Source organism: Nycticebus coucang, chromosome 5 (genome assembly GCF_027406575.1).
Source record: "Nycticebus coucang isolate mNycCou1 chromosome 5, mNycCou1.pri, whole genome shotgun sequence".
In the NCBI taxonomy this organism is placed as follows: Eukaryota; Metazoa; Chordata; class Mammalia; order Primates; family Lorisidae; genus Nycticebus; species Nycticebus coucang.
The window spans coordinates 22,062,166-22,090,048 of record NC_069784.1 but is presented as its reverse complement, the minus strand read 5'-3'; the positions used below and the strand labels follow the sequence as shown (position 1 = coordinate 22,090,048).

At 37.9% G+C, this 27,883-nt stretch overlaps 1 protein-coding gene across 10 annotated transcripts in view; it reads left to right on the top strand.

Moving 5' to 3' along the window:
• The window catches only part of ZNF644 (zinc finger protein 644), a 155,575-nt gene that overhangs the window by 75,794 nt on the left and 51,898 nt on the right, over positions 1-27,883 (top strand). Inside the window, exon 3 of one of the 10 annotated variants that reach the window (XM_053591316.1) lies at positions 15,969-16,021. The exons of the other annotated variants lie outside the window; for them this stretch is intronic. Coding sequence (XP_053447291.1) covers positions 15,969-16,021 — 53 coding nt within the window. The remainder of the gene's footprint in view (positions 1-15,968; positions 16,022-27,883) is intronic. 10 annotated transcript variants of the gene reach the window in all.

Sequence of the window (27,883 nt, the reverse complement as noted above, 5' to 3'; positions counted from 1 at the left end):
TCACTTGTCAACCTCACTTGTCAACACTGCTTTCCTTCTTGTCCCCTTCATTGTTCCCCAACACTTGAAGGATAAAATATAGTAAAGCCATATAGCATGACATACAATTAATCTCACTGCACCTATACCAAGATGGCTAGAGTTTTGTGAATAAACTTCAGTATAATGTTTTATGTTCCGAGTTCTAGGCCTAAGTATATGTTGTTACTCTCCCCCAACCTGCCTCCCCATTTGCCCTTTCTTCTGATTGTCACCTTTCCTGAAATAGTCTTATCTTTTGTTTTTTGAGACAGAGTCTTGCCATGTCGTCCTCGGTAGAGTGCTGTGATGTCAAAGCTCACAGCAATGTCAAACTCTTAGGCTTCAGCGATTCTCTTGCCTCAGTCCCCTAGATAGCTAGGACTACACGTGCCTCCCACAACGCCTGGCTATTTTTTGGTTGCAGTTGTCATTGTTGTTTAGCTTGCCCAGGCCAGGTTAGAGCCCGCCAGTCTTGGTGTGGGTAGCTGGTGCCATAACCACTGAGCTATGGGTGCCGAGCCTGAAAGTCTATCTTAAGCATCACCTCTTTTTCTGAGACAATTCTGGCTGTGATTAGCTCTTTGAAGGTGAATACCATAGCACAGTGCTCAGTATACTGTATGCATGCTGTGAATGTTTATTAAATATAGATCAATGAGAGGAGTTCTGTCTCAGACAAATAGGGATTTAGAATGTTGGCTGGAATGGAATGGCAGCATTGGCACTTCACTTCTGGGCTGTTGGAAGGAGCCAGTGAGGGCATTCCAGAGCCAGCAGTGTAGGCAGTTTGGAAAGAGAAATAAAATATCTCCCTTAAGCCCAGTTGAGAGAAAATAGCTAGTAGTATTCTTAGTTCAGACCTTCAGTATGAATAAGTGTCCTTGTTTTTGATTAATATTTGTAATTGATGGCATTAATCCATGTTGTAGAAATTAAAGTGTTTGCTACAAAGAGAATGAGTTTGTACTGGTTGCTTCTTTAAAGATTTTTAAGAAATGTGTTAGAGTAATACAAATAGGAAGACCAGTCACATGTATGAGAATTGAAGAAAACTTTTCCTCATTGCTCTGAAGGTAAAAAAATGTTAGGATGAAGAAACTGAAAAATCATAGTCTGGAACTGTGGTAACATTTTTGATTTCTGTGGCTTAGTTAAGTTGCTGTTTGCTGAAAGGTATTTGAAAATTGTTTTGTTATTGTAGATATGTAATTTCTATAAACAATATACTTTCTAGAAAAATATTCTTAAAAATTTTAATGCATTTTGACTCATTTTTTTGTTCTGTATTTGAAATTTGGCTAGTTGGCTTGGCTGTAGTAATTACCTGGGGATTTTTATGCCTGAAGCTTGATTGCCCTCTAGCAGGTCCAAAGCAAGGAGAGGTTCTTCCCCACTGGGATCAATTTGTTGCTTTTCCTCTCTGCAGCTTCCGCCTTAGTGGTCGAACACAGAGTGGGACTTCGACATTGACCCTATCTCTTGCTGTTCCTTCTGTCTCCCTATAAGGAGATTCTTAGACATGGATTCTTTTTTTTTTATTATTATTGTTAAATCATAGCTGTGTACATTAGTGCAATCGCCTGTACCCATTCTAAGATGCACCATAGATGGGGCCCCACCCATTACCCTCCCTCCACCAAAACCTCCCTCCTCCCTTCCCCTTCCTTGGCCCTTTCCCCATAGTCTTGTGCTATAGTTGGGTTATAGCCTTCATGTGAAAGGCTTCATAGTAGGGCTGAGTACATTGGATACTTTTTCTTCCATTCCTGAGATACTTTGCTAAGAAGAATATGTTCCAGCTCCATCCATGTAAACATGAAAGAGATAAAGTCTCCATCTTTCTTTAAGGCTGCGTAATATTCCATGGTATACATGTACCACAATTTGCTAGTCCATTCGTGGGTCGATGGGCACTTGGGCTTCTTCCATGACTTAGCAATTATGAATTGGGCTGCAATAAACATTCTGGTACAGATGTCTTTGTTATATTGTGACTTTTGGTCTTCTGGGTATAAACCTAGTAAAGGAATTATAGGATCGAATGGCAGGTCTATTTTTAGGTCTCTAAGTATTCTCCAAACATCCTTCCAGAAGGAACGTATAATGGGCATTCCCACCAGCAGTGTAGAAGTGTGCCCTTTCCTCCACATCCACGCCAACATTTCTGGTTTTGGGTTTGTTATGTGGGCTACTGTTACTGGGGTTAGGTGATATCTCAGAGTAGTTTTGATTTGCATTTCTCTGATGATTAAGGATGATGAGCTTTTTTTCATGTGTTTGTAGATCTTGCGTCGGTCTTCTTTAGAGAAGTTTCTCTTCAAGTCCCTTGCCCACCCTGAGATGGGGTCACGTATTCTTTTCTTGTTAATACGTTTGAGTTCTCTGTGGATTCTGGTTATTAGACCTTTATCGGAGGTATAACCTGCAAATATTTTCTCCCATTCTGAGTGCTGTCTGCTTGCTTTACTCACTATGTTCTTGGCTGTGCAGAACCTTTTTAGTTTGATCAGGTCCTAGTAGTGTATTTTTGATACTGCTTCAATTGCCCGGGGAGTCCTCCTCATAAAATATTCACCCAGGCCGATTTCCATCAAGAGTCTTCCCTGCACTTTCTTCAAGTATTTTTATAGTTTCATGTCTTAAGTTTAAATCTTTTTTTCCAGTGAGAGTCTATCTTAGTTAATGGTGAAAGGTGTGGGTCCAGTTTCAATCTTCTACAGGTTGCCAGCCAGTTTACCCAGCACCATTTGTTAAATAGGGAATCTTTTCCCCACTGAATGTTTTTAATTGGCTTGTCAAAGATCAAATAACGGTAAGTAGCTGGATCCATCTCTTGGTTCTCTATTCTGTTCCAGACATCTACTTCTCTGCTTTTGTGCCAGTACCATGCTGTTTTGATCACTATGGATTTATAGTACAGTCTCAGGTCTGGTAGTGTGATTCCTCCTGCTTTGTTTTTATTGCTCAGTAATGTTTTGGCTATTCGAGGTTTTTTCTGATTCCATATAAAACGAAGTATTTTTTCAAGATCTTTAAAGTATGACAATGGAGCTTAAATAGGAATTGCATTAAAATTATATATTGCTTAGGGCAGTATGGACATTTTAACAATGTTGATTCTTCCCAGCCATGAGCATGGTATGTTTTAACATTTGTTAACATCTTCGACTATTTCTTTTCTTAGAGTTTCATAGTTCTCTTTGTAGAGATCTTTCATGTCCTTTGTTAGGTATACTCCCAAATACTTCATCTTATTTGGCACTACTGTGAAAGGAATAGAGTCCTTGACTGTTTGTTCGGCTTGGTTATTGTTGGTATATATAAAGGCTACAGATTTATGGGTGTTGATTTTGTAGCCTGAGACATTGCTATATTCCTTGATCACTTCTAAAAGTTTTGTAGTAGAATCCCTAGTGTTTTCCAGATATACGATCATATCATCTGCGAAGAGTGAAAGTTTGATCTCTTCTGACCCTATGTGGATACCCTTGATTGCCTTTTCTTCCCTAATTGCAGTGGCTAAAACTTCCATTACAATGTTAAAGAGCAATGGAGACAATGGGCAACCTTGCCTGGATCCTGATCTAAGGGGAAATGATTTCAATTTAACTCCATTCAATACGATATTGGCTGTGGGTTTGCTGTAGATGGCCTCTATTAGTTTAAGAAATGTCCCTTCTATACTAATTTTCTTAAGTGCTCTGATCATGAAGGGATGCTGGATATTATCAAAAGCTTTTTCTGCATCAATTGAAAGAATCATATGGTCTTTATTTTTAAGTTTGTTTATGTGTTGAATTACATTTATAGATTTACGTATATTGAACCAGCCTTGAGACCCTGGGATAAATCTGACTTGGTCATGGTGTATAATTTTTTTGATGTGTTGTTGGATTCTGTTTGTTAGGATCTTACTGAGTATTTTAGCATCAATATTCATTAGTGATATTGGTCTGTAATTTTCTTTTCTTGTTGGGTCTTTCCCTGGTTTGGGGATCAAGGTCATGTTTTCTTCGTAGAATGTGCTGGGTAATATTCCTTCTTTTTCTATATTGTGGAAGAGGTTTAGTAGTATAGGTACTAGTTCTTCTTTATAGGTTTGGTAGAATTCTGACATAAAGCCATCTGGTCCTGGGCTTTTCTTTTTAGGGAGATTTTGTATAGTTGATGCTATTTCAGAACTTGATATAGGCCTGTTCATCATTTCCAATTCGTTCTGGCTAAGTCTTGGTAGGTGGCGTGCTTCCAGGTATTGGTCGATTTCTTTCAGATTTTCATATTTGTGAGAGTAGAGTTTCTTGTAGTATTCGTTAAGGATTTTTTGAATTTCTGAGGGGTCTGTTGTTATTTCATCATTACCATTTCTGATTGATGAAATTATAGATTTTAGTCTTTTTTTCCTGGTTAGGTTGGCCAAAGGTTTATCTATTTTATTGATCTTTTCAAAAAAACAGCTTTTGGATTTATTGATCTGTTGTATAATTCTTTTGTTTTCAATTTCATTTAGTTCTGCTCTGATTTTGGTTATTTCTTTTCTTCTGCTGCATTTGGGGTTTAAGTGTTCTTCTTTCTCCAGTTGCTTGAGATGTTCCATTAAGTTATTGACTTCCTCTCTTTCCGTTTTCTTTAGGAAGGCTTGCAGTGCTTGCTATAATTTCCCTCTTAGGACTGCCTTTGCAGTATCCCAGAGGTTCTGGTAATTCGTGTCTTGATTGTTGTTTTGTTCCAAAAATATGGTGATTTCCTTCTTAATCTCATCTATAACCCATGTATCCTTCAGCATAAGGTTGTTTAGCTTCCATGTTTTTGTATGGGTATGCAGGTTCCTGTTGTTACTGAGTTTAACTTTTTTTTTTTTGCACACAAATGTTAGTATTTATTTACATTCTCTAAGGGGAAAGATTACAGGATTTTTTTTTTTTTTTATTGTTGGGGATTCATTGAGGGTACAATAAGCCAGGTTACACTGATTGCAATTGTTAGTCCCGATTGCAATTGTAAAGTCCCTCTTCCAATCATGTCTTGCCCCCATAAAGTGTGACACACACCAAGGCCCCACCACCCTCCCTCCGTCCCTCTTTCTACTTTTCCTCCCCCCCATAACCTTAATTGTCATTAATTGTCCTCATATCAAAATTGAGTACATAGGATTCATGCTTCTCCATTCTTGTGATGCTTTACTAAGAATAATGTCTTCCACTTCCATCCAGGTTAATACGAAGGATGTAAAGTCTCCATTTGAGTTCAACTTTTATTCCATGACTGTCTGAGAAGATGCAAGGAATAATTTCTATTTTTTTAAATTTGCTGAGGTTAGATTTGTGGCCTAGGATGTGGTCGATTTTGGAGTATGTTCCGTGGGCTGATGAGAAGAATGTGTATTCAGTTTTTTGGGATGAAATGTTCTGTAGATGTCTATTCAGTCCAGATGTTGAATGGTTGAGTTTAAATCTAAAATTTCTTTGCTTAGCTTCTTTTTGGAGGATCTATCCAGGACTGCTAAAGGGGTGTTAAAATCTCCAACTACTATGGAAGTGGAGGAAATCGAATTGCTCATGTCTGTTAGAGTTTCTCTTATAAATTGAGGTGTGTTGTGGTTGGGTGCATAAATATTAATAATTGAGATGTCATCCTATTGAGTATTACCTTTAACAAATATGAAGTGTCCATCCTTATCCTTAATTATTTTGGTTGGTTTAAAGCCTGTTGCGTCTGTGAACAGGATTGCAACGCCTGCTTTTTTCTGCTTTCCATTTGCCTGGAATATAGATGACCATCCCTTCACCTTGAGTCTATATCTGTCTTTTAATGTAAGATGCGATTCTTGGATGCAGCAGATATCTGGCTTGAGTTTTTGTATCCAGTCTGCCAACCTATGCCTCTTTAGAGGACAATTTAAACCATTCACATTAATTGAGAGGATTGATAAGCCTTTCGAGAGACCAGTGGACATTTTTAATCCTTTTGCGACTGTGGAAGTTGGAATTTGATCAAAAAGTTTTGGGGGGGGTTTACTGTTGTGCAGAATTACGCTGGTCTTTATGGAGGATAGGTCTAAGAATGTCCTGGAGAGCTGGTTTAGTTGTGGCAAATTTCTTCAACATGTGAATGTCTTTGAAGTATTTAATTTCTCCATCATAAATGAAGCTCAGTTTAGCTGGGTACAGGATCCTGGGTTGAAAGTTATTTTGTTTTAGGAGATTAAAAGTCGATGACCATCCTCTTCTAGCTTGAAAGGTTTCAGCAGAGAGATCTGCAGTTATTCTGATATTCTTCCCCTTGTAGGTAATGGTTTTCTTTCGTCTGGCAGCTTTCAGAATTTTCTCCTTCATATTAACTTTAGTGAAATTGATTATGATGTGTCTGGGGGATGTCTTATTTGGGTTGAGTTGTGCTGGAGTTCTGAGACTGGTATCTGAATTTCGGAATCTCTTGGCATGTCTGGAAATTTCTCCTTCATGATCTCATGGAGAAGAGACTCTGTGCCTTGTGAAGCCACTTTGTCACTTTCGGGGATCCCTACAAGACGAATATTGGTTTTCTTCAAATTATCTGAGAGCTCTCTTAGAGAGTGGTCTGTTTTTGCTCTCCATTTCTCTTCTTCTATGAGGGTTTGGGAGCGTTCGAAAGCTTTGTCTTCAATGTCAGGAATCCTTTCTTCTGCTTACTGCATTCTGTTACTGAGGGATTCTACTGTGTTTCTCAGATCTTTGAGGGATGTAACTTCTTGTCTCAATGTGTCGAAATCTTTGGTCATTTGGTGTTTGAATCCATTGAATTCTTGAGATAACTTTTGGAATTCTAATTCAATCTTATTTGCTATCCAGATCCTGAATTCAATTTCTGACATCTCAGCTATTTGTTTGTGCATGGGGTCTTGTGCTGTTTCTGCCCCATTGATCCTTGGGGGAGTTGATCTACTCTTGATTATTCATATTGCCAGAGTTTTTCTGTTGATTTCGCCTGATGATTGTTTTTCACTGTTGCCTCTGATTCTCCTCAGAGTTGGGGAGGTGTCTCTCCAAGATTAGACCGCAGCGGGATCACTCTGTTGTTGCTGGATCCTTGTAGGGAGTGACCCTGTCTAGTTCCTCTGGGGCTGCTCTAGCTAGGGAGTTCTGGTTGTGGAAGCAGCTCCCGTTTGTGACACACCCGGATCCAGCAACAGGGCTGGGGGTGGTGCGCACGGTTCTGGGAGTGCCAGGTGCCCAGTGACTTTGGTGCAGAGAGCCCAAGGCTCCAGCAGTCTCTGGTCAGGAGAAGAGCTCTGCGCAGAGGCAGGAAGGGCTCCAAAGGGCACGCAGCTACCAGAGTCCCTGTCCAGATGAACGGGCTAGCGTGTAAGCTGGGAGGATATAGGAGGGAGGACTCAGGGTTGCGTGGCTCCTGCAGTTCCTGGTCAGGGAATTTGGAGGCCCAGTGGGTGCCCACTGGTTGGGGGTCGCTGCACAGTTCTTATGGAGGTCTGGGCAGCGCCAAGCCCAGGAGTTTGAGGTTGCTATGATCTGTGACGTCACGGCACTCTACCCAGGGCAAAAGCTCAAGGCTCCAGTGTGCCAAAACCGTCTCACTCTGCCCCTAAGGATTAAGGCTGTAAGGCAGCTCAGTCCCCGCCTTTAGGCTGCTCAGTCAGTAGGTTACTTTGACCCGCCCAATCCTTGCTCTGAGACCCTGAGGGCGGAGCTTGCCGGGGCAGTTCTTTCAGAATGGCTTCCTGCGCCCAGCTCAGTGGCTCAGTCTGGGGCCCCAGACAATGCCCAGAGTTCTCCACACTCCTGCTCAAACTCTCCCCAAGGCAGTTCAACTGAGTGCCAAGTCCAAGAACACCAAAACAGCTCACAGGTAAGGCCTTTCCGGTTTGCAGTCTCACTGCTGCTTGTACTTACAGTTGCCCGCGTGATTAGGTCGATCGAACACATGCAACCACTTTCCAGTTTTCCACTGTTTTTGTCCTCTTGGGATCCAGAAGTCCCTTGCTGGCTCCCTGTATCCTCAAAGGGATGATTATAGGCAGATCCCACCGGCCAGAGATGCCTGGAGTCTTGTCTCCTCAGACTCGCTGTTCCCAGTTGCAGGGAAGCTGTTACTCGGCTGCCATCTTTAATCTCTCTCCCTCCATGGATTCTTATTGAATGTAGAACCTTTGTTATTTTTTTTTTCCATCCTGAATGTGAAGTGTATTGAGTTTTCCTGTAGATAAGATTCGAGGGTCCAGAGAAATTTAACCTTGAGATTGCCTGACTTATATGTTTCTAAAAGATTTTAGACTAGTTTTTCTTTTCAGAGAATCACTTTCACATTCTTTTTCTTCATTTTGTGCTTCAGTATTTCACAAAGGCAGTTGCCTCTTAAAGTATTTCATTTTACAGAATCCTTGAATTTGAAATTCTGTATGGTTGTTTATCTTATGCTGGATTAATTTCTTTAATTTCAAAATAAACCTCTCTATACTTTAGTTTCTTTAGTAGCACTGTAGATGTGCTGCCGTTTGTTGTACCATGAAGAAGAAAACTTTATTAATAAAATGCTTTGTTCTTCTTTATAGATGAGATAGCACAATGTACATTTCACGTTTTCCAAGTATATTGCCCAGTAACATTTAGTATTTGCAAAATGTAATTGTTATATTAAAGTCACATGTGTTTATATATGTATGAGCAAATAGTACAGAAAGTTTAAAGTAAAAAGTAAAAGCCACTCAGCACCGTGCTCCTAACAAGTTACCAAAAATAGCTAGTATGGATTCTACATCTTTCTTACCCCATTTACCAGTATATCTTGGACATTTTACCAAATTATACCACATTTAACTGTTTCTTTATTAATATTTCTGTAAGTCTCAGGGATTTTGCTTCTACATAAGCACAGTGCAATAAATATTCTTTATGTCATTGGGAAAGTGTGAGGGACAGTGTCAGGATAATTTGTAGCTGGGTCGAGGGATACATGGACTTTAACTTCTGATTGGTATTATAAAATTGCAGGTAGGTTGTACCACTTGGTATTCTTAAAGACAATTTATGAAAGTATCTTTTCCAGCATCCTTCTAAATATTAATGTTTTAATCCTCACTAGTCTAATTGGCAAAAAGTATTATTTATTTTAGTGTGCATTTCTTTTCTTTTTTTTTTTTTCTTTAAGCAGTTTTTGGCTACGGCTGGGTTTGAACCCACCACCTCCAGCATATGGGGCCGGTGCCTTACCCCTTTGAGCCACAGGTGCCGCCCATGTGCATTTCTTTAATTGTGGGATTTCTCGAAGATTTGAAATGTCACCTTCATTATAATTTATATCCTGTTGGATATAATTTGTGGAGTTTTTTTCCTTTACTGTTAAGTCTATCAATTAACATTCCTTTGTGTTTTATATATTACATTCACAGTTATTTAATATCTTTTTCCCTTTCATTTATTTAGGATAAATATTTCCTTATGATGAATTTCTTTATAGTCTGCTACAAACTAATATTACCATAGACTATAAGTGAAAAGAAAATAAAAGCCATTTTCTAAATATTAAGTACATCTAGATTAATAGCAAACTGCTTGAAATCTGTTATCTTTTGTAATTCATGTGTTATAATACTTCTTTGTGGGTTTTTTTTTTACTGTCTTTATCTTATAGAAAAAGCTATAATTAATAGTTTGAGTTTCTGCTTTAAAATCAATGAAGTTGTTTTTTGGAATTTAAATTTAAGACCAGAAAAAAGAGAGCTGAGAAAATTCTTAACATTATTATGATGATTTTCTCTGAGTTTTTAAGAATTAAGAAAACAAGGATACTGGCTTGTTGGGGGGTTTATTTATTTATGTTTGAGCAGTATTTTCTACTGTGAGTCCTTTTTTAATACTAGATACATTTATGGTATTATACCTTATTGTATAAAGAGTAAACTTAAGGATTTGCAGATTTTGATATCTGTAAGAGTCCTAGAACCAATCTCTTGTGAGTATAGAGGGCCAGCTGTCTCTTAGACTGCATCACTTAAAATTCATTCTTGCCTTCATTATGCTGTTTTGTTTGTTTAGTAGGCTACATTGAGCACTTTTGAAGCTGAACTGTATTTCTCCAAAGAAAGTTTTATACAGGCCTTGGTGTAGTATAAAAGTTTCTATCCCAAAGTGAGGTGTTTTTTAACCGAACAATTAAAGGCTAAGTGGCAAATATTCCAATATGTGAACAGGAAATGATAAAACTGCCCCCTCGGATGAAAGAATTTTGCCATTGTTATAGTTTAGCTATCTATGGTAGGTCTAAACTGTAAATAGAGATACTAAATAAACAAAACAAAGCATTCGTATGCCTTTATTGAAATCTAATGTTCTAGAGTTGATACTGTATGTTAAGGATGCATTGATCATTAGAATTCTTAGTGCCATACAACTAATTATAGTACATGTCAATGAATAGAATCCTGGCAGGTCTGACTAGTTTAGTATAATAAGACTTATTAGGCAAATTTTTTTTTTTGTTGTTTGTTTTTTTGTGCAGTTTTGGCCAGGGCTGGGTTTGAACCTGCCACCTCTGGCATATGGGGCCAGCGTCCTACCCCTTTGAGCCACAGGCGTCGCCCCTTATTAGGCAATTTTTAGGGAAGAAATCCCAAAAGGATTCATAGAGGAAGGTGGTGACATTTGAGTTGAAGGAAAGAACATAACCTTTGACCTTGGGGGAAAGTTTGGGCACACGAAAGCTCTTTACTTTACTTTCCAGAAACTGTTTTGCAACACCATTTTATTTAGCTGGATGTCCCTGTACCAAAGTTACTGGCATTTTCTTAATGTACTAACGTTTCTCTTTTACTACAGGTTAGGAATTTGTTGTTTGAATTGTTACCTTATTCTGTTTTTTCAGAATGTTTAAACGAGTTTGATTTTGAAGCCACTAAGAAATAAATTGTATTGTGAAAGTCTCTATACCAGATAGTTAATTTAATTATTAGAATATTATACTTTAGGGTATCAGATTCAGAAATAGTAAATAACTAGTTTGAGGTTAGGAAGGTAATTCCAAAGACAGAATTAGAACCTTTGTCTTCTTGATATGACCATTAAAGCAGATACAGACTGTGGGCCTGCTGATTGGTGCTCAGTAAATACTTGTTTATTGTTTTACTGATCATTTAATGTTTTATAAATTGGTTATTATAGTTAAACTGGTTTTAGTACATACTTGATGCTAGTCTTATGACTGTGTAATTACAGTCAACTATGATAGGTCATGTTTGTTTTACTTATTAACATATTTAACACTTTATTAATGACAATACTTTACTCATAGTAGACACTTAACTATTTAACAATTAAATGGAAATACAGCAAGGTCTCCCAGAAGAAGTGACCCTTAACTTAAAACTTTAGAGAAACTGTTGGTAACTTATCTAGATTAAAAATAATTGTTACCAGAAGAAACAGCATGTGCAAAGGATGAGAGAGGTAAGAGAAAGGGAAGATTGGTGGAACTGAAAGAAATGTTTTCGTATGGAGCTCAGTTTGGGGTGGTGATGGGTGGAGTGGTTAGTGTCAAGAGATGACACTAGAGAATAAAGCTAGGGCCATTTTATTGAGGTTCTTATAAACCATTTTAAGGAGTTAGATTAACGGATTAGTGAGAAACCATTGAAGGAGTTTAAATGTGATTACATTGGTGTTTTAACAAATGGACCTAATTAAGACGTGAATAACTGATCACAGGGGAAGCTAGATAGGATTCAGGATGGCCAGTTAGTGAGGGGAAAATGCTGGCATGACTTTAGAATGGTAGGTGCAGGGATAGAGAGATAAGGTTGAATTTGAGATAGAATTAGACAACAAAATCTGTTTTGGTGATGAATTACAATGGAGATGGAGTGGGGAGAGTAAGGGGGGAATTAAGGAGGAGTTGTATTTCTAGTCTGGGCAGTAATGCTATATTCACAAATAGGAACTGTGAAGAAATATTTGGAGATAACAAGAACTAGGTTTTAGATATATTGGGTGTGAAATAATTCAGGACATCTGAGTAGAGATATCAGGTGGCAGTTAGATATGAGAGACCTTGTAACTCAGAGATCTGAGAGTCATCAGCATTATATCTTCATATGTCACAATCATTTTTTGTTCATCTCTTTTGTGAGATACTGTAAAGCATGTTTATACAGTAAATATTCAATTGGTGAAAAAGTTTATATGTCAGTTGAGATTCTGGCTGAGTAGGGTGGCTCATGCCTATAATCCTAGTACCTTGGGGAGACCGAGGAGGGAGGACTGCTTGAGGCCAAGAGTTAGAGACCAGCTTAAGCTACATGGTGAGACTCTATCTCTACAAAAAGTAAAAAGAATTAGCCAGTGTACGCATGTACTCTAGCTACTTAGGAGGCTGAGGCAGAAGGATAGCTTGAACCCAGGAATTAAAGGTTGCAGTGAACTATGATGATGCCACCGCACTCTAGCCTGGAGAACAGATGAGACCCTCCTCAGAAAACAAATAAGAAAACATTTGTTAGAGATTCTGGCCTTTGCGTATTCTTAACTAAACAAGATTTAATAATATTAGTGAATAGTATACTACCCATGGAAAGAGTCTTAACAAAAAATACTTGAATAGCAAAGAGTATGTTATTAATAAATGTGCTAAATCTTGGATTTGTATTAATAGTGTCTAATATTACATACATGGTAGCCAAATATGAATTCTGGTAATATTTAATAATACAAACATTTTCTACCCTGAATAGCAACATTTAGGTTAAAGTGATCTTGAAATCTTTAGGTTAATCATAATTTAGCAAATCAGTAGGATAAAAGGTATGTGTGAGAACAGGATGTGGTGTATCTTGTTAACCAATGTATACTCATTATCTAGAACAATTCTGTTCCTCAATAAATATTTATTGAACAATCAATCAGTATTCACACACTGCTTTGATAACGAATCCAGTTTTATTTTTAGTCAGGTAACAGCAGTGGCAGACTGACTTTGTAAGGTTAGATTTTTAAAGAGGATCTTGTTGCATTTATTGTATTTTTATTTATTTATTTTTTTTTTGTTTTTTTGTTTTTTTTTTTTTTTTGCAATTTCTGGCCGGGGCTGGGTTTGGACCTGCCACCTCCGGCACATGGGGCTGGCGCCCCACTCCTTTGAGCCATAGGCGCCACCCTATTGTATTTTTATTTTTATTACACTTTTATTTGTCAAGTATTTTCCCCCTTAAATTACCCTATAACAGTTTCTACTTACACTACCTTCCTTCTATATACTTTCCTACCAACAATAGACACATTTCTCTTCTTAATTGAAACATTTTTACAAACATCTATGAAAACCTGTCTTCTAGTAAGAAACAGTTTGGACATTTTCACTTGGGTATTCTGACATGACCATGTCTTAAACTAAATCACCTTTGCATTGAAATCTGTTCTTCATTCTCTTCATTGAGGCCAAAATCCCTCTGAATATTTACATTGCTTCCTTTCTGTCTAAAGATTTGGTCAGTTAATACGTAGATGTTTTTACTTTTTCTTTTTTGGCAATGTAGTGTGTATTTACCTTTTTTCTGTTCCCATTACTGTTAATTTTGTTTATATGGCTATTACATTATCTGTGGATAATCTTGTCTTGTTCTCTACATTTCATTTGTAGAAGATGTTTTGATTCAGCTTTTTAGGAAGTTACCCCAAGTGTATTACTTACTCTAAAAATATTACCAACTCTTAAGGATAATTTTAATTCTTAGGTCTTAAATCCAAGAGATTCCAAATTTGTATTCCAATCAGCTGCTCTTATTTTTAGTAAACATTTTGTGGCAGCCTAATTGATTATCATTGTTCTTTTAAAATACCCACACTTAAACCTTTATTTATATGTTCCTCACCAGTCTCATTCCCATTTCATCTCTACTCTTGAACAAATCTAACTCATCCAAGGAAGCTCAGCCCATATTCTGCTTCTGTCTTGAGGCAACATAGTCCTTAATGTATAGGAGAAAATACTTCTTTCTTTCTTTCTTTTTTTTTTTGTAGAGACAGAGTCTCACTATACTGCCCTCTGGTAGAGTGCCCTGGCGTCACATGGCTCACAGCAACCTCTAACTCTTGGGCTTACCCGATTCTCTTGCCTCAGCCTCCTGAGCAGCTGGGACTACAGGCGCCTGCCACAACGCCCGGCTATATTTTTGTTGCAGTTTGGCCGGGGCTGGCTTTGAACCCGCCACCTCTGGCATATGGGGCCGGCACCCTACTCACTGAGCCACAGGCGCCGCCCAAAATACTTCTTTCTTTACCCATCTCTCGGCAGAGATCCCTCTAACAAAAGGCAGATTAAAGCCATGCACGGTGGCTCACACCTGTAATCCTAGCACTCTGGGAGGCTGAGGTGGGTGGATCACTTGAGCTCACGAGTTCGAGACCAGTTTGAGCAAGAGTGACACCCTCATCTCTACTAAAAATGAAAAACTGAGGCAAGAGGATCATTTGAGCCCAAGAGTTCGAGGTTGCTATCAGCTATGATGCCATGGCACTCTACCAAGGGTGACAAATGAGATTCTGTCTCAAAAAAAAAAACAAAACAAAACAGGATGGTGCCTGTGGCTCAGTGAGTAGGGCGCCGGCCCCATATACTGAGGGTTGTGGGTTCTAACCAGGCCACGACCAAACTACAACAACAACAAAAAAAAATAGTCCCAGCTACTCGGGAGGCTCAGGCAAGAGAATCGCCTAAGCCCAAGAACTGGAGGTTGCTGTGAGCTGTGATGCCACAGCATTCTACCGAGGGTGACAAAATGAGACTCTGTCTCTAAAACAAAACAAAACAAAAGACAGATTAACAAGAGGAATACAAATTTATCTAATAAAAGTTTTGCATGGCACAGGAGCTTTTAGAAATTAAAGACCTGGGGAAGACTGGTACTTACGCATAAGTCTCATCAGAGAACAAAGTGGTATAATCTAATGGTAGGTAATACACTGGGCAGAACTTAGCAAAAGCCTGTTTGTAAATATTCTTCTTGGCATCTCAGACTTTTCTTTTCTCAATATGGGGCCAGAAATCTATCACACAAAGCTCTCTCTGTAGAGGAGAAAAGAGAGAGGTCAGAGAATGACTTTCCTAAGTTTTATAGCCTGCTATAAGGAGAATCAGAGGAGATCAGAGAGACCTTTCCTCTGTGTTTTCTCAGATTCCAAGGTGCCATATTGTATAGCAGCATTTCCTGCACCTCATCACTAGGAATTACTTTTCTGTCAATTACCATAGATAATTGTAGCCTGAACATCCTATTGATTGAATGACTTAAAATGATAAGATAATAAGATTATAAATATTCGGGTGGCGCCTGTGGCTCAAGGGGTAGGGCGCCGGTCCCATATGCCAGAGGTGGCGGGTTCAAACCCAGCCCCGGCCAAAAAACAAAACAAAACAAACAAACAAAAAAGATTATAAATATTCACATCTACAATAGTGCCCTGTGTAGTTGACAGGCTATTGTATTTTTTTGACGGATTAATAACGGAAACCATGGTAATTTATTATTTTTTAAAGTTCATACATTGTATACTCTTTCTGTGCCTGACAGACTTTCAGACATTTTTTGCCTGGTTGATTAAAAAACAAAACCATGATAAACCCACACCTATTTTACTTAACATTTATATAGTGCTTACCCTATGTCAGGCATTGTTATAAGAATTTTATAAATATGAACTCATTCCTCATTTTACTGATAACAAAATTGAGAGATGATTAGAGTAATGGTAGAAAAAGTAGGATTTGAACCAGGTATTCTAGCTTTGGGAGTCTTGAAGACCTTTTAAGGACTGTTAACACTGTTCTCATCAGAGCAGTAAAATAATTCTAGTAATTACTAAAATACTTCAGTGAAGTAACAGAAGAAATCTTACATAGAAAAATATATAATCGTATATATACTCTTATTTCATTTACTCTCTCACCTATTTCTTCCTCCCCCTCAGGTTGTTGTGGAGCAAACCCAGACATGTTATTGGTCCCCACCTCATCCCCATTGGTAATTTTTTTCCAGTTTTTTTATTGTGGTAAAATATGCATAACGTAATGTTTACTGTCTTTATCATCTTAAAGCATACAGTTCAGTGTTACTAAATACATTGGTAATGTGCAGCCATCACCACTATCCATCTCTAACTCTGCTCATCTTGTAAGACTGAAACTCTTTACCCATTAAATAGTAATTCCCCATTTCTCCCTACCCCAGGCCCTGGAAACCACTATTTTCCTATCTGTCTTTGAATTTTACTTTTGTAAGTATCTCATATAAATAGAATCATACAGTATTTGTCATTCTGTGACTGGCTTATTTCACTTAGTGTAATGTCTTCCAGGTGCATTCATGTTGTAGTATTTTGTAGAATTTCCTTCCATTTCAAGATTGCATAATGCTCCGTTGTTTGCCTGTACTACATTTTTTTTATCCATTTATCCATGAATGGACACCCAGGTTTCTTCCACTTCAGCTATTGCAGGTAAAGCTGCGGTGAACTTGGGTATACAGAATACCTCTTTGTGACTCTGCTTTCAATTCTTTTGGGCATATATGCAGTGGTGGAATTGCTGGAATGTAAGATTATTCTATTTTTAGATTTTTGAGGAACCACCATGCTCTTTTCTGTAATGGTGAACACATTTTACATTTCCAGCAATAGTGCATAGACGTTCCTATTTCTCTGCATCCTCATCAGTACTTGATATTTTCTATTGTTTTTTAAATAATAGCCATGCTAGTGCGTATGAGGTGATAATTTCATTGTGGTTTTGCTTTAGTGATGTTAAATATCATTTCACTTTCTTTTTAGACATTTGTGTATCTTCTTTGGTGAAATATCTATTCAAATGTTTTGCCCATTTTTTAATTGGGGTTTCTTTTTTTTTAATTTATTTTTATTGTTAAATCATAGCTGTGTACATTAGTGCAATCAAGGGGTACAATGTGCGGATTTCATATACAATCTGAATAATTGGGGTTTCTTTTTCTGTTGATGTTAGGACTTTTCTGTATATTCTGAATCTTAATCCCTGACCAGATAGATAATTTGCACATATTTTCTCCCATTCCATTGTTTGTCTTTTTACTCTGTATGTCTTTGGACACACAAAATGTGTACATTTGTCTGTTTTTTTCTTTTGTTGCCTGTACCTTTTGTGTCATATCCAAGAAATCATTGCCAGTGTCGTGAAGGTTTTGCTGTATGCTTTCTTTTAGGAGTTTGATAGTTTTAAGTTTTATGTTTTGGTTTTTACCCATTTTTTAATTAATTTACATATATGGTGTTAGGTAAAGGTCCAACTTTGTTCTTTTGCATGTAAATATTCAGTTTTCCCAATACCATTTTTTGAAAAAACTGTCCTTTCCCCCCATTGTGTAGTCCTCTCAGTCTTGTCAAAAACAATTTGGCCATAAATGCACAAGTTTATTTCTGAGCTTTGTTCCATTGGTTTATATTCTAATTTATATGTCTTGTACCAGTACCACCACTGTCTTGATGACTGTTGCTTTTTAATATGTTTTGAAATCAGCAAGTGTAAGGCCTCCAACTTTGTTGTTGTTTTTTAAGATAGTTTTGGCTCCTTGGGGCCCCTGGAGCCACATGAATTTGAGGATTGGTTTTTATATTTCTGCAAAAAATGTCATTGTGATTTTTACATTGAATCTGTAGATTTCTTTTGGTGCTATTGACAATGTTAAGTCTTTAGTCTCTGAACATGGGGTATGCATGTTTCCATTTATTTTTGTCTTTTATAATTTTTCTCAGTATGCTTTGTAGTTTTCATTATACGAGTCTTTCACTTCCTTCATTTTCTTGGTTAATTCCTAAGTATCTTATTATGAATGGAATCATTTCACTAATTTCCTTTTTGGGTTGATCATTATTACTATATAGAAATGCACATGATGTTTGTGTGTTGACTTTGTGTACTGCCACTTTGCTGATTTCATTTGTTAGCTATAATACTTTTTTTTGTGGACTCCTTAGGTTTTTTTTCTATATAAGGTCATATCATCTGCAAATGAAGATAATTTTATTCCTTTCTTTCTAAATTGGATGCCTTTTATTTCTTTTTCTTGTCTAATTGCTATGGTTATAACTTCTGGTACTGTGTTGAATAGGAGTGGTGAAAATAGTCATCATTGTCTTATTCTTGATCTCAGAGGAAAAGCTTTCAGTTCACCATTATTCTTTTTCTTTTTTTTTGAGACAGAGCCTCAAGCTGTCACCCTGGGTAGAGTGCTGTGGCATCACAGCTCACATCAACCTCCAGCTCCTGGGCTCAAGCGATTCTCTTGTCTCTGCCTCCCAAGTAGCTGGGACTACAGGTGCCTGCCACAACGCCCGGCCATTTTTTGGTTGCAGCTGTCAATGTTGTAGGATTCGAACCTGCCAGCTCAGGTGTATGTGGCTATGAGCTGCTTGAGCCACAGGCGCCAGCCACATTATCAGTTCACCATTATGATGTTTGCTGTAGGGTTTTTTTTACACATGGCTTTTAAGATATTGAAGTAGTTATCTGGTGGTATTTTATTGTGGTTTTGACTAGTGTTTCCCTCATGATTAGTGATGTTGACTATCGTATATGCTTCTTGGCCATTTGCGTATCATCTTTGAAGAAATGTCTATTCCAGCCTTCTGCCTACTTAAATCAAGTTGTTTGGGTTTTTGTTGTTGTTGAGTTGTAGAATTTCTGTGCATATTTTGGATGTTAACCCCTTGTCAAATACAGGATTTGCAAATATTTTCTTCCTTTATAAAGGTTGCCTTTTCATTTTGTTTTTTCTTTTGGTGCACAAAATTTTTTTTTTTTTGTAGAGACAGAGTCTCACTTTATGGCCCTTGGTAGAGTGCCATGGCATCACACAGCTCACAGCAACCTCCAACTTCTGGGCTTAAGCGATTCTCCTGCCTCAGCCTCCTGAGTAGCTGGGACTACAGGCGCCTGCCACAACACCTGGCTATTTTTTTGGTTGCAGTTCAGCCGGGGCCGGGTTTGAACCCGCCACCCTCTTTATATGGGGCCGGTGCCTTACCAACTGAGCCACAGGCGCCGCCCTAGTGCACAAAATTTTTTAAGTTTGATGATGAAGTTTCTGTTTCTGCATAAAGGTCACTGGGATTCTGATAGAGATTAAATTGATTCTGTAGATTGGTCTATCTGGTATTTATACCTTAACGATATTAAGTCTTAAAATCTGTGAGCTTGGGATGTGTTTCCATTTATGTCCTCTTTACTTTTAGGAACATGTTCTAGTGTTCAGTGCATAAGTCTTTTGCTTCCTTGGTTAAATTTATTCTGACGTATTTTATTCTTTTTAATGATAATTTTAACTGTTCGTTTCCTTTAAGGTTTGATCATTGTTAGTGTAGAAATACAGCTGATTTTTATGTGTTGTTTAACCTGTAACTTTGCTAAATTCTTTTATTCTCTCAGATGTTTTTGTGCCATCTTTAGGGGTTTCTACGTATAAGATCCTGTCATCTGGGGTCTGGACTTAGACCTATAATCTTACCACATTGGGAGTCTGAGGTGGGGGTATCACATGGGGCCAGGAATTCAAGACCAGCCAGGGCAACATAGTGTAGGACCCCTATTTTTCCCTCTCTCCCGCCAAAAAACAAAACAAAAAATTAGCCAGATGTGGTGATATGTGCCTGTAGTCCTACCTACATCTGAGAGTGAGGCAAGAGGTTGCTTGAGCCCAGGAGTTTGAGGTTACCGTGAGCTATGTTCTCACCACCACACCTCAGCCTGGGTGACAGTGAAAACCTGACTCAAAAAAACATCATCATCTGACAACAGAGATAATTTTACTTTTTCCTTTCTAAATTGGATGCCCTTTCTTCCTCCCTCTCTCTTTTAATTGTCCTGGCTAGGAATTCCAGTACAATAAAAAAGAAGTAACAAAAGTAGCATTCTTGTTTTGTTTCTGATCTTTGGGAAAAAAATATTCAGTCTTTCACTGTTGTGTATGATACACTGTTGTGTATCCTTCTATTCCTAGTTTATTGAATGTATTCATAATGAAAGACTATTGAATTTTATCAAATGCCTTTTCTGTATCAATTGAGATGATCATATGGTTCTTTTGTCTTTTTGTAAATGTGGTGTATTACATTGATTATTTTAAAATGTTGAACCAACTGTGACTTCCAGAAAAAAGAGCCTTATTTGGTTACAGTTTGATTCTTTTAGTGTGCTGTGGAAGGTTAGTATCTTGTTTGAGGTTCTCAATCTCGTCTCTGTTTGGATAAATGAAGGCACAGGGATGACTTTCATAATGAAGCCATGCTGTATACTGTCTTTTACCTTTTACTCTGTCCTTTACTAGTAAGGAAAGTAGGTTTAATGTAATGTAAACAACAATTTATTTGTATACCCTGATACTGGGTTACATATACTTCACATTGATCACAACACATGATAATCATACTCTGTGATTCTAGACTGTTGTTTAGATTCTAGACTATTGTTTCCAATTACGGCTGTGTATTATAGCCAAAGGAAATATACATAGAGAGAGACACACATACACACACCAATGCCAGAGTTACTTAGATTAGAATTTTTCAGGGGGGACTGAGAGACACACATACACACATATGCACACACACACCAATGCCAGAGTTACTTAGATTAGGATTTTTCAGGGGGGACTGAGAGACACACATACACACATATGCACACACACACCAATGCCAGAGTTACTTAGATTAGAATTTTTCAGAGGGGGACTGAGAGACACACATACACACATATGCACACACACACCAATGCCAGAGTTACTTAGATTAGGATTTTTCAGGGGGGACTGAGAGACACACATACACACATATGCACACACACACCAATGCCAGAGTTACTTAGATTAGAATTTTTCAGAGGGGGACTGAGAGACACACATACACACATATGCACACACACACCAATGCCAGAGTTACTTAGATTAGGATTTTTCAGAGGGGGACTGATCATCAGTATTTTTTAAAAGGTCTGCAAGTTTAGACATATTTGAAAACTATGTTCCATATATTCCTGGCTACATATCAGCATTATATAGGGTGCTTTAAAAAAAAAATCTATAAGCAGGCTTGGTGCCTGTAGCTCAGTGGCTAGTGCGCCAGCCACATATACTGGAGCTGGCAGGTTTGAACCCAGCCCGGGCCTGCCAAACAACAATGACAACTATAACCAAAAAACAGCCGGGTGTATGGTGGGCTGCTATAGTCCCAGCTACTTGGGAGGCTGAGGCAAGAGAATTGCTTAAGCCCAGGAATTTGAGGTTGCTGTGAGCTGTGATGCAATAGTACTCTACCGAGGGTGACATAGACTCTATCTAAAAAAATTAAAAAATGAAAAAAAAAATTTATAAGCAGGCCAGGCGTGGTGGCTCATGCCTATAATCCTAGCACTCTGGGAGGCCGAGGAGAGTGGCCTACTTGCTTGAGGTCACGGGTTCAATACCGGCCTGAGCTAGAGCAAGACTCTGTCTCTACTAAAAATACAAAAAACTGAGGCAAGAGGATTGCTTGAGCCCAAGAGTTGGAGGTTGCTGTGAGCTATGATGTCACCATGGCACTCTACCCAGGGTGACAGCTTGAGACTGTCTCACCAAAAAAAAAAAAATCTGTAAGTATTAGTGAAGTTGAATCAAATTCCAGGGAAGGAATTGTTTTTTTAAAAAGTCTCCCAAATTTTTTTGAAGCACAGCTAAGTTTTTAATAGTATAGAATTTTCTGGCCACAGAAAAGAACAGTTAGCAAATTATTTTAATTAAAATAATTTATAAGGGCCCCAAATAATAAGTTTTCTATTTTATGGGCTGAAAGGAGATACATACGTTTTATATTTCAGATATATTGGAGCTAAGTTGTTTACTTCTAAGGTAATTGACACGGGCACCTATATAGATAGAGCTCTATCTCATTGCTGTATAGGGTTGCAATAGTATGGGTAGACAGGACCAAGTATTTTCTTAGGCAAATCTACTCATGTTTCCAAACATGTATTCTGTTTACATACCCAGCATTTAGCATAAAGCATAGTGGAGGTGAACTTAATTTGATGTTTTCAGAGTGCAGGAATTACTAGTTCATTTAAATCACTGTAGACCTTATATGCAGTGTAATTTAAAACATTTCATTGATTCTCCAAGATGAGTATTTTAGTCTGCTGTGATTGTCATAAGAAAATGCAATAGTCATCCCTCTTCTGTGGGGGGATAAATAGTACTGAACTCTACATATACAGTATGGTTTTTCCTGTGTATACATACTTGAACTTAAACTATAAATAAAACTTTATCATGATAAAAACAACAATAATAAAATAGAATAATTAAGTTAAGGAGTTTCTTAAGCACAAGCAGTGCTATCTATGGACAGTTGAACTGGTAACTAAAATGGCCGTTAAGTGACTAATGTGTGGGAAAAGTCCACAGTGCGGATACTCTGAACAAAGGGATGATTCACAACCTGGGTGGGATGGAGCAGGACATCATGAGATTTTGGCATGCTACTCAGAGTGGCATGCAATTTAAAACTTAAGAACTGTTTATTTCTGAAAATTTCCACTTAATATTTTTGGACCATTGTTGACTGTGGGTAATAAAAACCTTAAATTGAAACAATGGGTAAAGGGTCAGTACTACCACAGCCTGGGTAGCCTAACGATGGAAATTTTGTTTTGTTTCATTCCTGTAATTGATTAATTGCAGGGCCATATTCATTTATAATTAGCCTGCTTTTTCTGTGTCCCTTTGTTTAGGCTATATGTTACCTTTTAGTGCTCAAAACAGCATATAACACAGAAGACATGTTTCCCATTCTGGTGAGACCATGGGGAGGGTTTTTCTTGATAATCTCTAATTGAATATTTATTTATTTTTTTGAGTTAGAGTCTCATTTTGTTTCTCTTGGTAGAGTGCCATGGTGTCATCGCTCACTGCAACTTCAAACTCTTAGGCTCAAGTGATCTTCTTACCTCAGCCTTCTGAGTAGCTGGGACTATAGTGCCCAGCTATTTTTAGAGACAGGGTCTTACTTACTCTTGTTCAGGCTGATCTCGAACTCCTGAGCTCAGGCAATCTCCCACTTCCTGGCTTCCCAGAGAGCTAGAGTTATAGGTCTGAGCCCCCAGTCCCCCACCTGGTCCTATTAATTGAATATTTAAAAGAGTTGTAAAAGGAACAGTTCTGTAAGAGTATATGACAAAGGAACTTGACACAGAGTGGGTTGAGGAAGGCTTTCCAGAGTAAGTGACCTTGAGATTTGTGATCTGAAGGGAGATTATGAGTTAAGGTTAACTAGATATGTATGATGAAGGGCTGAGAAGAGACCAGAGGATTCTGGACCAAGGGGACTGCCATATACAGAGGCCCTATGATGAGAAGTAACATACTTGGGGGATTTTAGAGACAGTGGGTTGGATGGACCACTGAGAAATGGGTGGGAGAGACAGAGTAGAGAGATAGGTAGGGTACAGCAAAGCCACTTCAGTTACGTTAAGGAACTGTCACTGAAAAAGTGTTTTTCACAGACAAGTGATGCACTTGAAAAGGTAATCCAGCCTGTGGTGTGGAGAATGAACCAGTAGATTACAATTAGAAGTCAGAGAGGTGCATTAGCTTAAGAATTCTTTCTGCTGATGGTAATGCACAGAGAAATAGTTACCAGTTGTGTTCAGCATGCTAGGTACTATTTTTAGGTGGCAAGGTCACGTCAGTGAGCAAAATATGTCTCTGTTCTCAAGAAGTTTACTTTGCAGTGGGGGAGAAAAAACAATAAAATAGTGAGTGTTGTAAAAAAAAATATCAGCTGAGTGGGGAATAGAGAGTTACTAAGAGCGCTATTTATTTTATTTAGGATGATCTAGGAAGAACTAAGTACAAATGTGAAGGAATTTATCTCTGTATATACGTTTGTATTGAGAGGAAGACCTCCAGGCACAGAATATAAAGCACAGAATACCTAGAGTATGGTCTAGGAATGGCAAGGAGACCATTATGAGTACAATGAGAGAGTGGTAGGAGAAGAGGTCTTGGACTAAGTGCATTGTAATTGGATTGGACATGAACTATATGATACATTACTTTGACATTTCATATATACAATTTTTATGTTAAAATTCAGTCATTTCTTTTGCTAGTAATATTTTATGAAATTAAAATAGTATTCTGTATTTGAATATTTTTGATGAGTGCATTTTCTTATTTATAAAGCAGACAAAAACAACTCCTAGAGGTTGTTAAATAGAATTATTTAGGAATTGCGTTAAAATTATTTATCACTTTGGGTAGTATAGACATTTTAACAATGTTGAGTCTTCCCAGCCATGAGCATGGTATGTTTTTCCATCTGTTAACATCTTCAGCTATTTTTTTTCTTAAAGTTTCATAGTTCTCTTTGTAGAGATCTTTCACGTCTTTTGTTAGGTATACTCCCAAATATTTCATCTTCTTTGGCACTACTGTGAAAGGCATAGAGTCCTTGGCTGTTTTTTCAGCTTGGTAATTGTTATATATAAAGGCTACAGATTTATGGGTGTTGATTTTGTAGCCTGAGACATGGCTGTATTCCTTAATCACTTCTAAAAGTTTTGTGGTAGAATCCCTAGTGTTTTCCAGATATACGATCATATCATCTGCGAAGAGTGAAAGTTTGATCTCTTCTGACCCTATGTGGATACCCTTGATTGCCTTTTCTTCCCTAATTGCGGTGGCTAAAACTTCCATTACAATGTTAAGAGCAGTGGAGACAATGGGCAACCTTGCCTGGTTCCTGATCTGAGTGGAAATGATTTCAATTTAACTCCATTCAATACAATATTGGCTGTGGGTTTGCTGTAGATGGCCTCTATTAGTTTAAGAAATGTCCCTTCTATACCAATTTTCTTTCTTTCTTTCTTTTTTTTATTGTTGGGGATTCATTGAGGGTACAATAAGCCAGGTTACACTGATTGCATTTGGTAGGTAAAGTCCCTCTTGCAATCATGTCTTGCCCCCAGAAGGTGTGACATGCACCAAGGCCCCGCTCCCCTCCCTCTTTCTGCTCTTCTTCCCCCCCAATCTTAATTGTCATTAATTGTCCTCATATCAAAATTGAGTACATAGGATTCATGCTTCTCCATTCTTGTGATGCTTTACTAAGAATAATGTGTTCCACTTCCATCCAGGTTAATATGAAGGATGTAAAGTCTCCATTTTTTTTAATAGCTGAATAGTATTCCATGGTATACATATACCACAGCTTGTTAATCCATTCCTGGGTTGGTGGGCATTTAGGCTGTTTCCACATTTTGGCGATTGTAAATTGAGCTGCAATAAACAGTCTAGTACAAGTGTCCTTATGATAAAAGGATTTTTTTTCCTTCTGGGTAGATGCCCAGTAATGGGATTGCTGGATCAAATGGGAGGTCTAGTTTGAGTGCTTTGAGGTTTCTCCATACTTCCTTCCAGAAAGGTTGTACTAGTTTGCAGTCCCACCAGCAGTGAAAAAGTGTTCCCTTCTCTCCACATCCACGCCAGCATCTGCAGTTTTGAGATTTTGTGATGTGGGCCATTCTCACTGGGGTTAGATGGTATCTCAGTGTGGTTTTGATTTGCATTTCTCTAATAGATAGGGATGATGAACATTTTTTTCATGTTTGTTAGCCATTCATCTGTCTTCTTTAGAGAAGTTTCTATTCATGTCTCTTGCCCATTGATATATGGGATTGTTGGCTTTTTTCATGTGGATTAATTTGAGTTCTCTATAGATCCTAGTTATCAAGCTTTTGTCTAATTCAAAATATGCAAATATCCTTTCCCATTGTGTAGGTTGTCTCTTTGCTTTGGTTGTTGTCTCCTTAGCTGTACAGAAGCCTTTCAGTTTAATGAAGTCCCATTTGTTTATTTTTGTTGTTATTGCAATCGCCATGGCAGTCTTCTTCATGAAGTCTTTCCCCAGGCCAATATCTTCCAGTGTTTTTCCTATGCTTTCTTTGAGGATTTTTATTGTTTCGTGCCTTAAATTTAAGTCCTTTATCCATCTCGAATCAATTTTTGTGAGTGGGGAAAGGTGTGGGTCCAGTTTCAGTCTTTTACATGTAGATATTATACCAATTTTCTTAAGTGTTCTGATCATGAAGGGATGCTGGATATTATCAAAAGCTTTTTCTGCATCAAACTAAAAAATAAGTTTGTTTACGTGCTGAATTACATTTATAGAATTACGTATATTGAACCAGCCTTGAGACCCTGGGATAAATCCTACTTGGTCATGGTATTTAATTTTTTTTATGTGTTGTTGGATTCTGTCTGTTAGGATCTTATTGATATTTTAGCATCTATATTCATTAGTGATATTGGTCTATAATTTTCTTTTCTTATTGGATCTTTACCTGGTTTGGGGATCAAGGTGATGTTTGCTTCGTAGAATGTGTTGGGTAATATTCCTTCTTTTTCTATATTTTGGAAGAGGTTTAGTAATATAGGTACTAGTTATTCTTTAAAGGTTTGGTAGAATTCTGAGGTAAAGCCATCTGGTCCTGGGCTTTTCTTTTTAGGGAGATTTTGTATAGTTGATGCTATTTCAGAACTTGATCTAGGCCTGTTCAACATTTCCACTTCGTTCTGGCTAAGTCTTGGTAGGTGGCATACTTCCAGGTTACACTGATTGCAATTGTTAGTCCCGATTGCAATTGTAAAGTCCCTCTTCCAATCATGTCTTGCCCCCATAAAGTGTGACACACACCAAGGCCCCACCACCCTCCCTCCGTCCCTCTTTCTACTTTTCCTCCCCCCCATAACCTTAATTGTCATTAATTGTCCTCATATCAAAATTGAGTACATAGGATTCATGCTTCTCCATTCTTGTGATGCTTTACTAAGAATAATGTCTTCCACTTCCATCCAGGTTAATACGAAGGATGTAAAGTCTCCATTTGAGTTCAACTTTTATTCCATGACTGTCTGAGAAGATGCAAGGAATAATTTCTATTTTTTTAAATTTGCTGAGGTTAGATTTGTGGCCTAGGATGTGGTCGATTTTGGAGTATGTTCCGTGGGCTGATGAGAAGAATGTGTATTCAGTTTTTTGGGATGAAATGTTCTGTAGATGTCTATTCAGTCCAGATGTTGAATGGTTGAGTTTAAATCTAAAATTTCTTTGCTTAGCTTCTTTTTGGAGGATCTATCCAGGACTGCTAAAGGGGTGTTAAAATCTCCAACTACTATGGAAGTGGAGGAAATCGAGTTGCTCATGTCTGTTAGAGTTTCTCTTATAAATTGAGGTGCGTTCTGGTTAGGTGTATAAATATTAATAATTGAGATCTCATCATATTGAGTATTACCTTTAACAAATATGAAGTGTCCATCCTTATCCTTCCTTATTTTGGTTGGTTTAAAGCCTATTGCATCTGTGAACAGGATTGCAACGCCTGCTTTTTTCTGCTTTCCATTTGCCTGGAATATAGATGACCATCCCTTCACTTTGAGTCTATATTTGTCTTTTAATGTAAGATGCAATTCTTGTATGCTGCAGATATCTGGCTTGAGTTTTTGTATCCAGTCAGCCAAACTACGCCTCTTTAGAGGAGAGTTTAAACCATTCACATTAATTGAGAATATTGATAAACCTTTCGAGAGTCCGATGGACATTTTTAATCCTTTTGTGACTGTGGAAGTTGGAATTTGATCAAAATGTTCTGGGTGGGTTTACTTTTGTGGTGGAGGATTACGCTGTTCTTTATGGAGGATAGGTCTGAGAATATCCTTGGAGAGCTGGTTTAGTTATGGCAAATTTCTTCAACATGTGAATGGCATTGAAGTATTTAATTTCTCCGTGATAAATGAAACTCAGTTTAGCTGGGTACAGGATCCTGG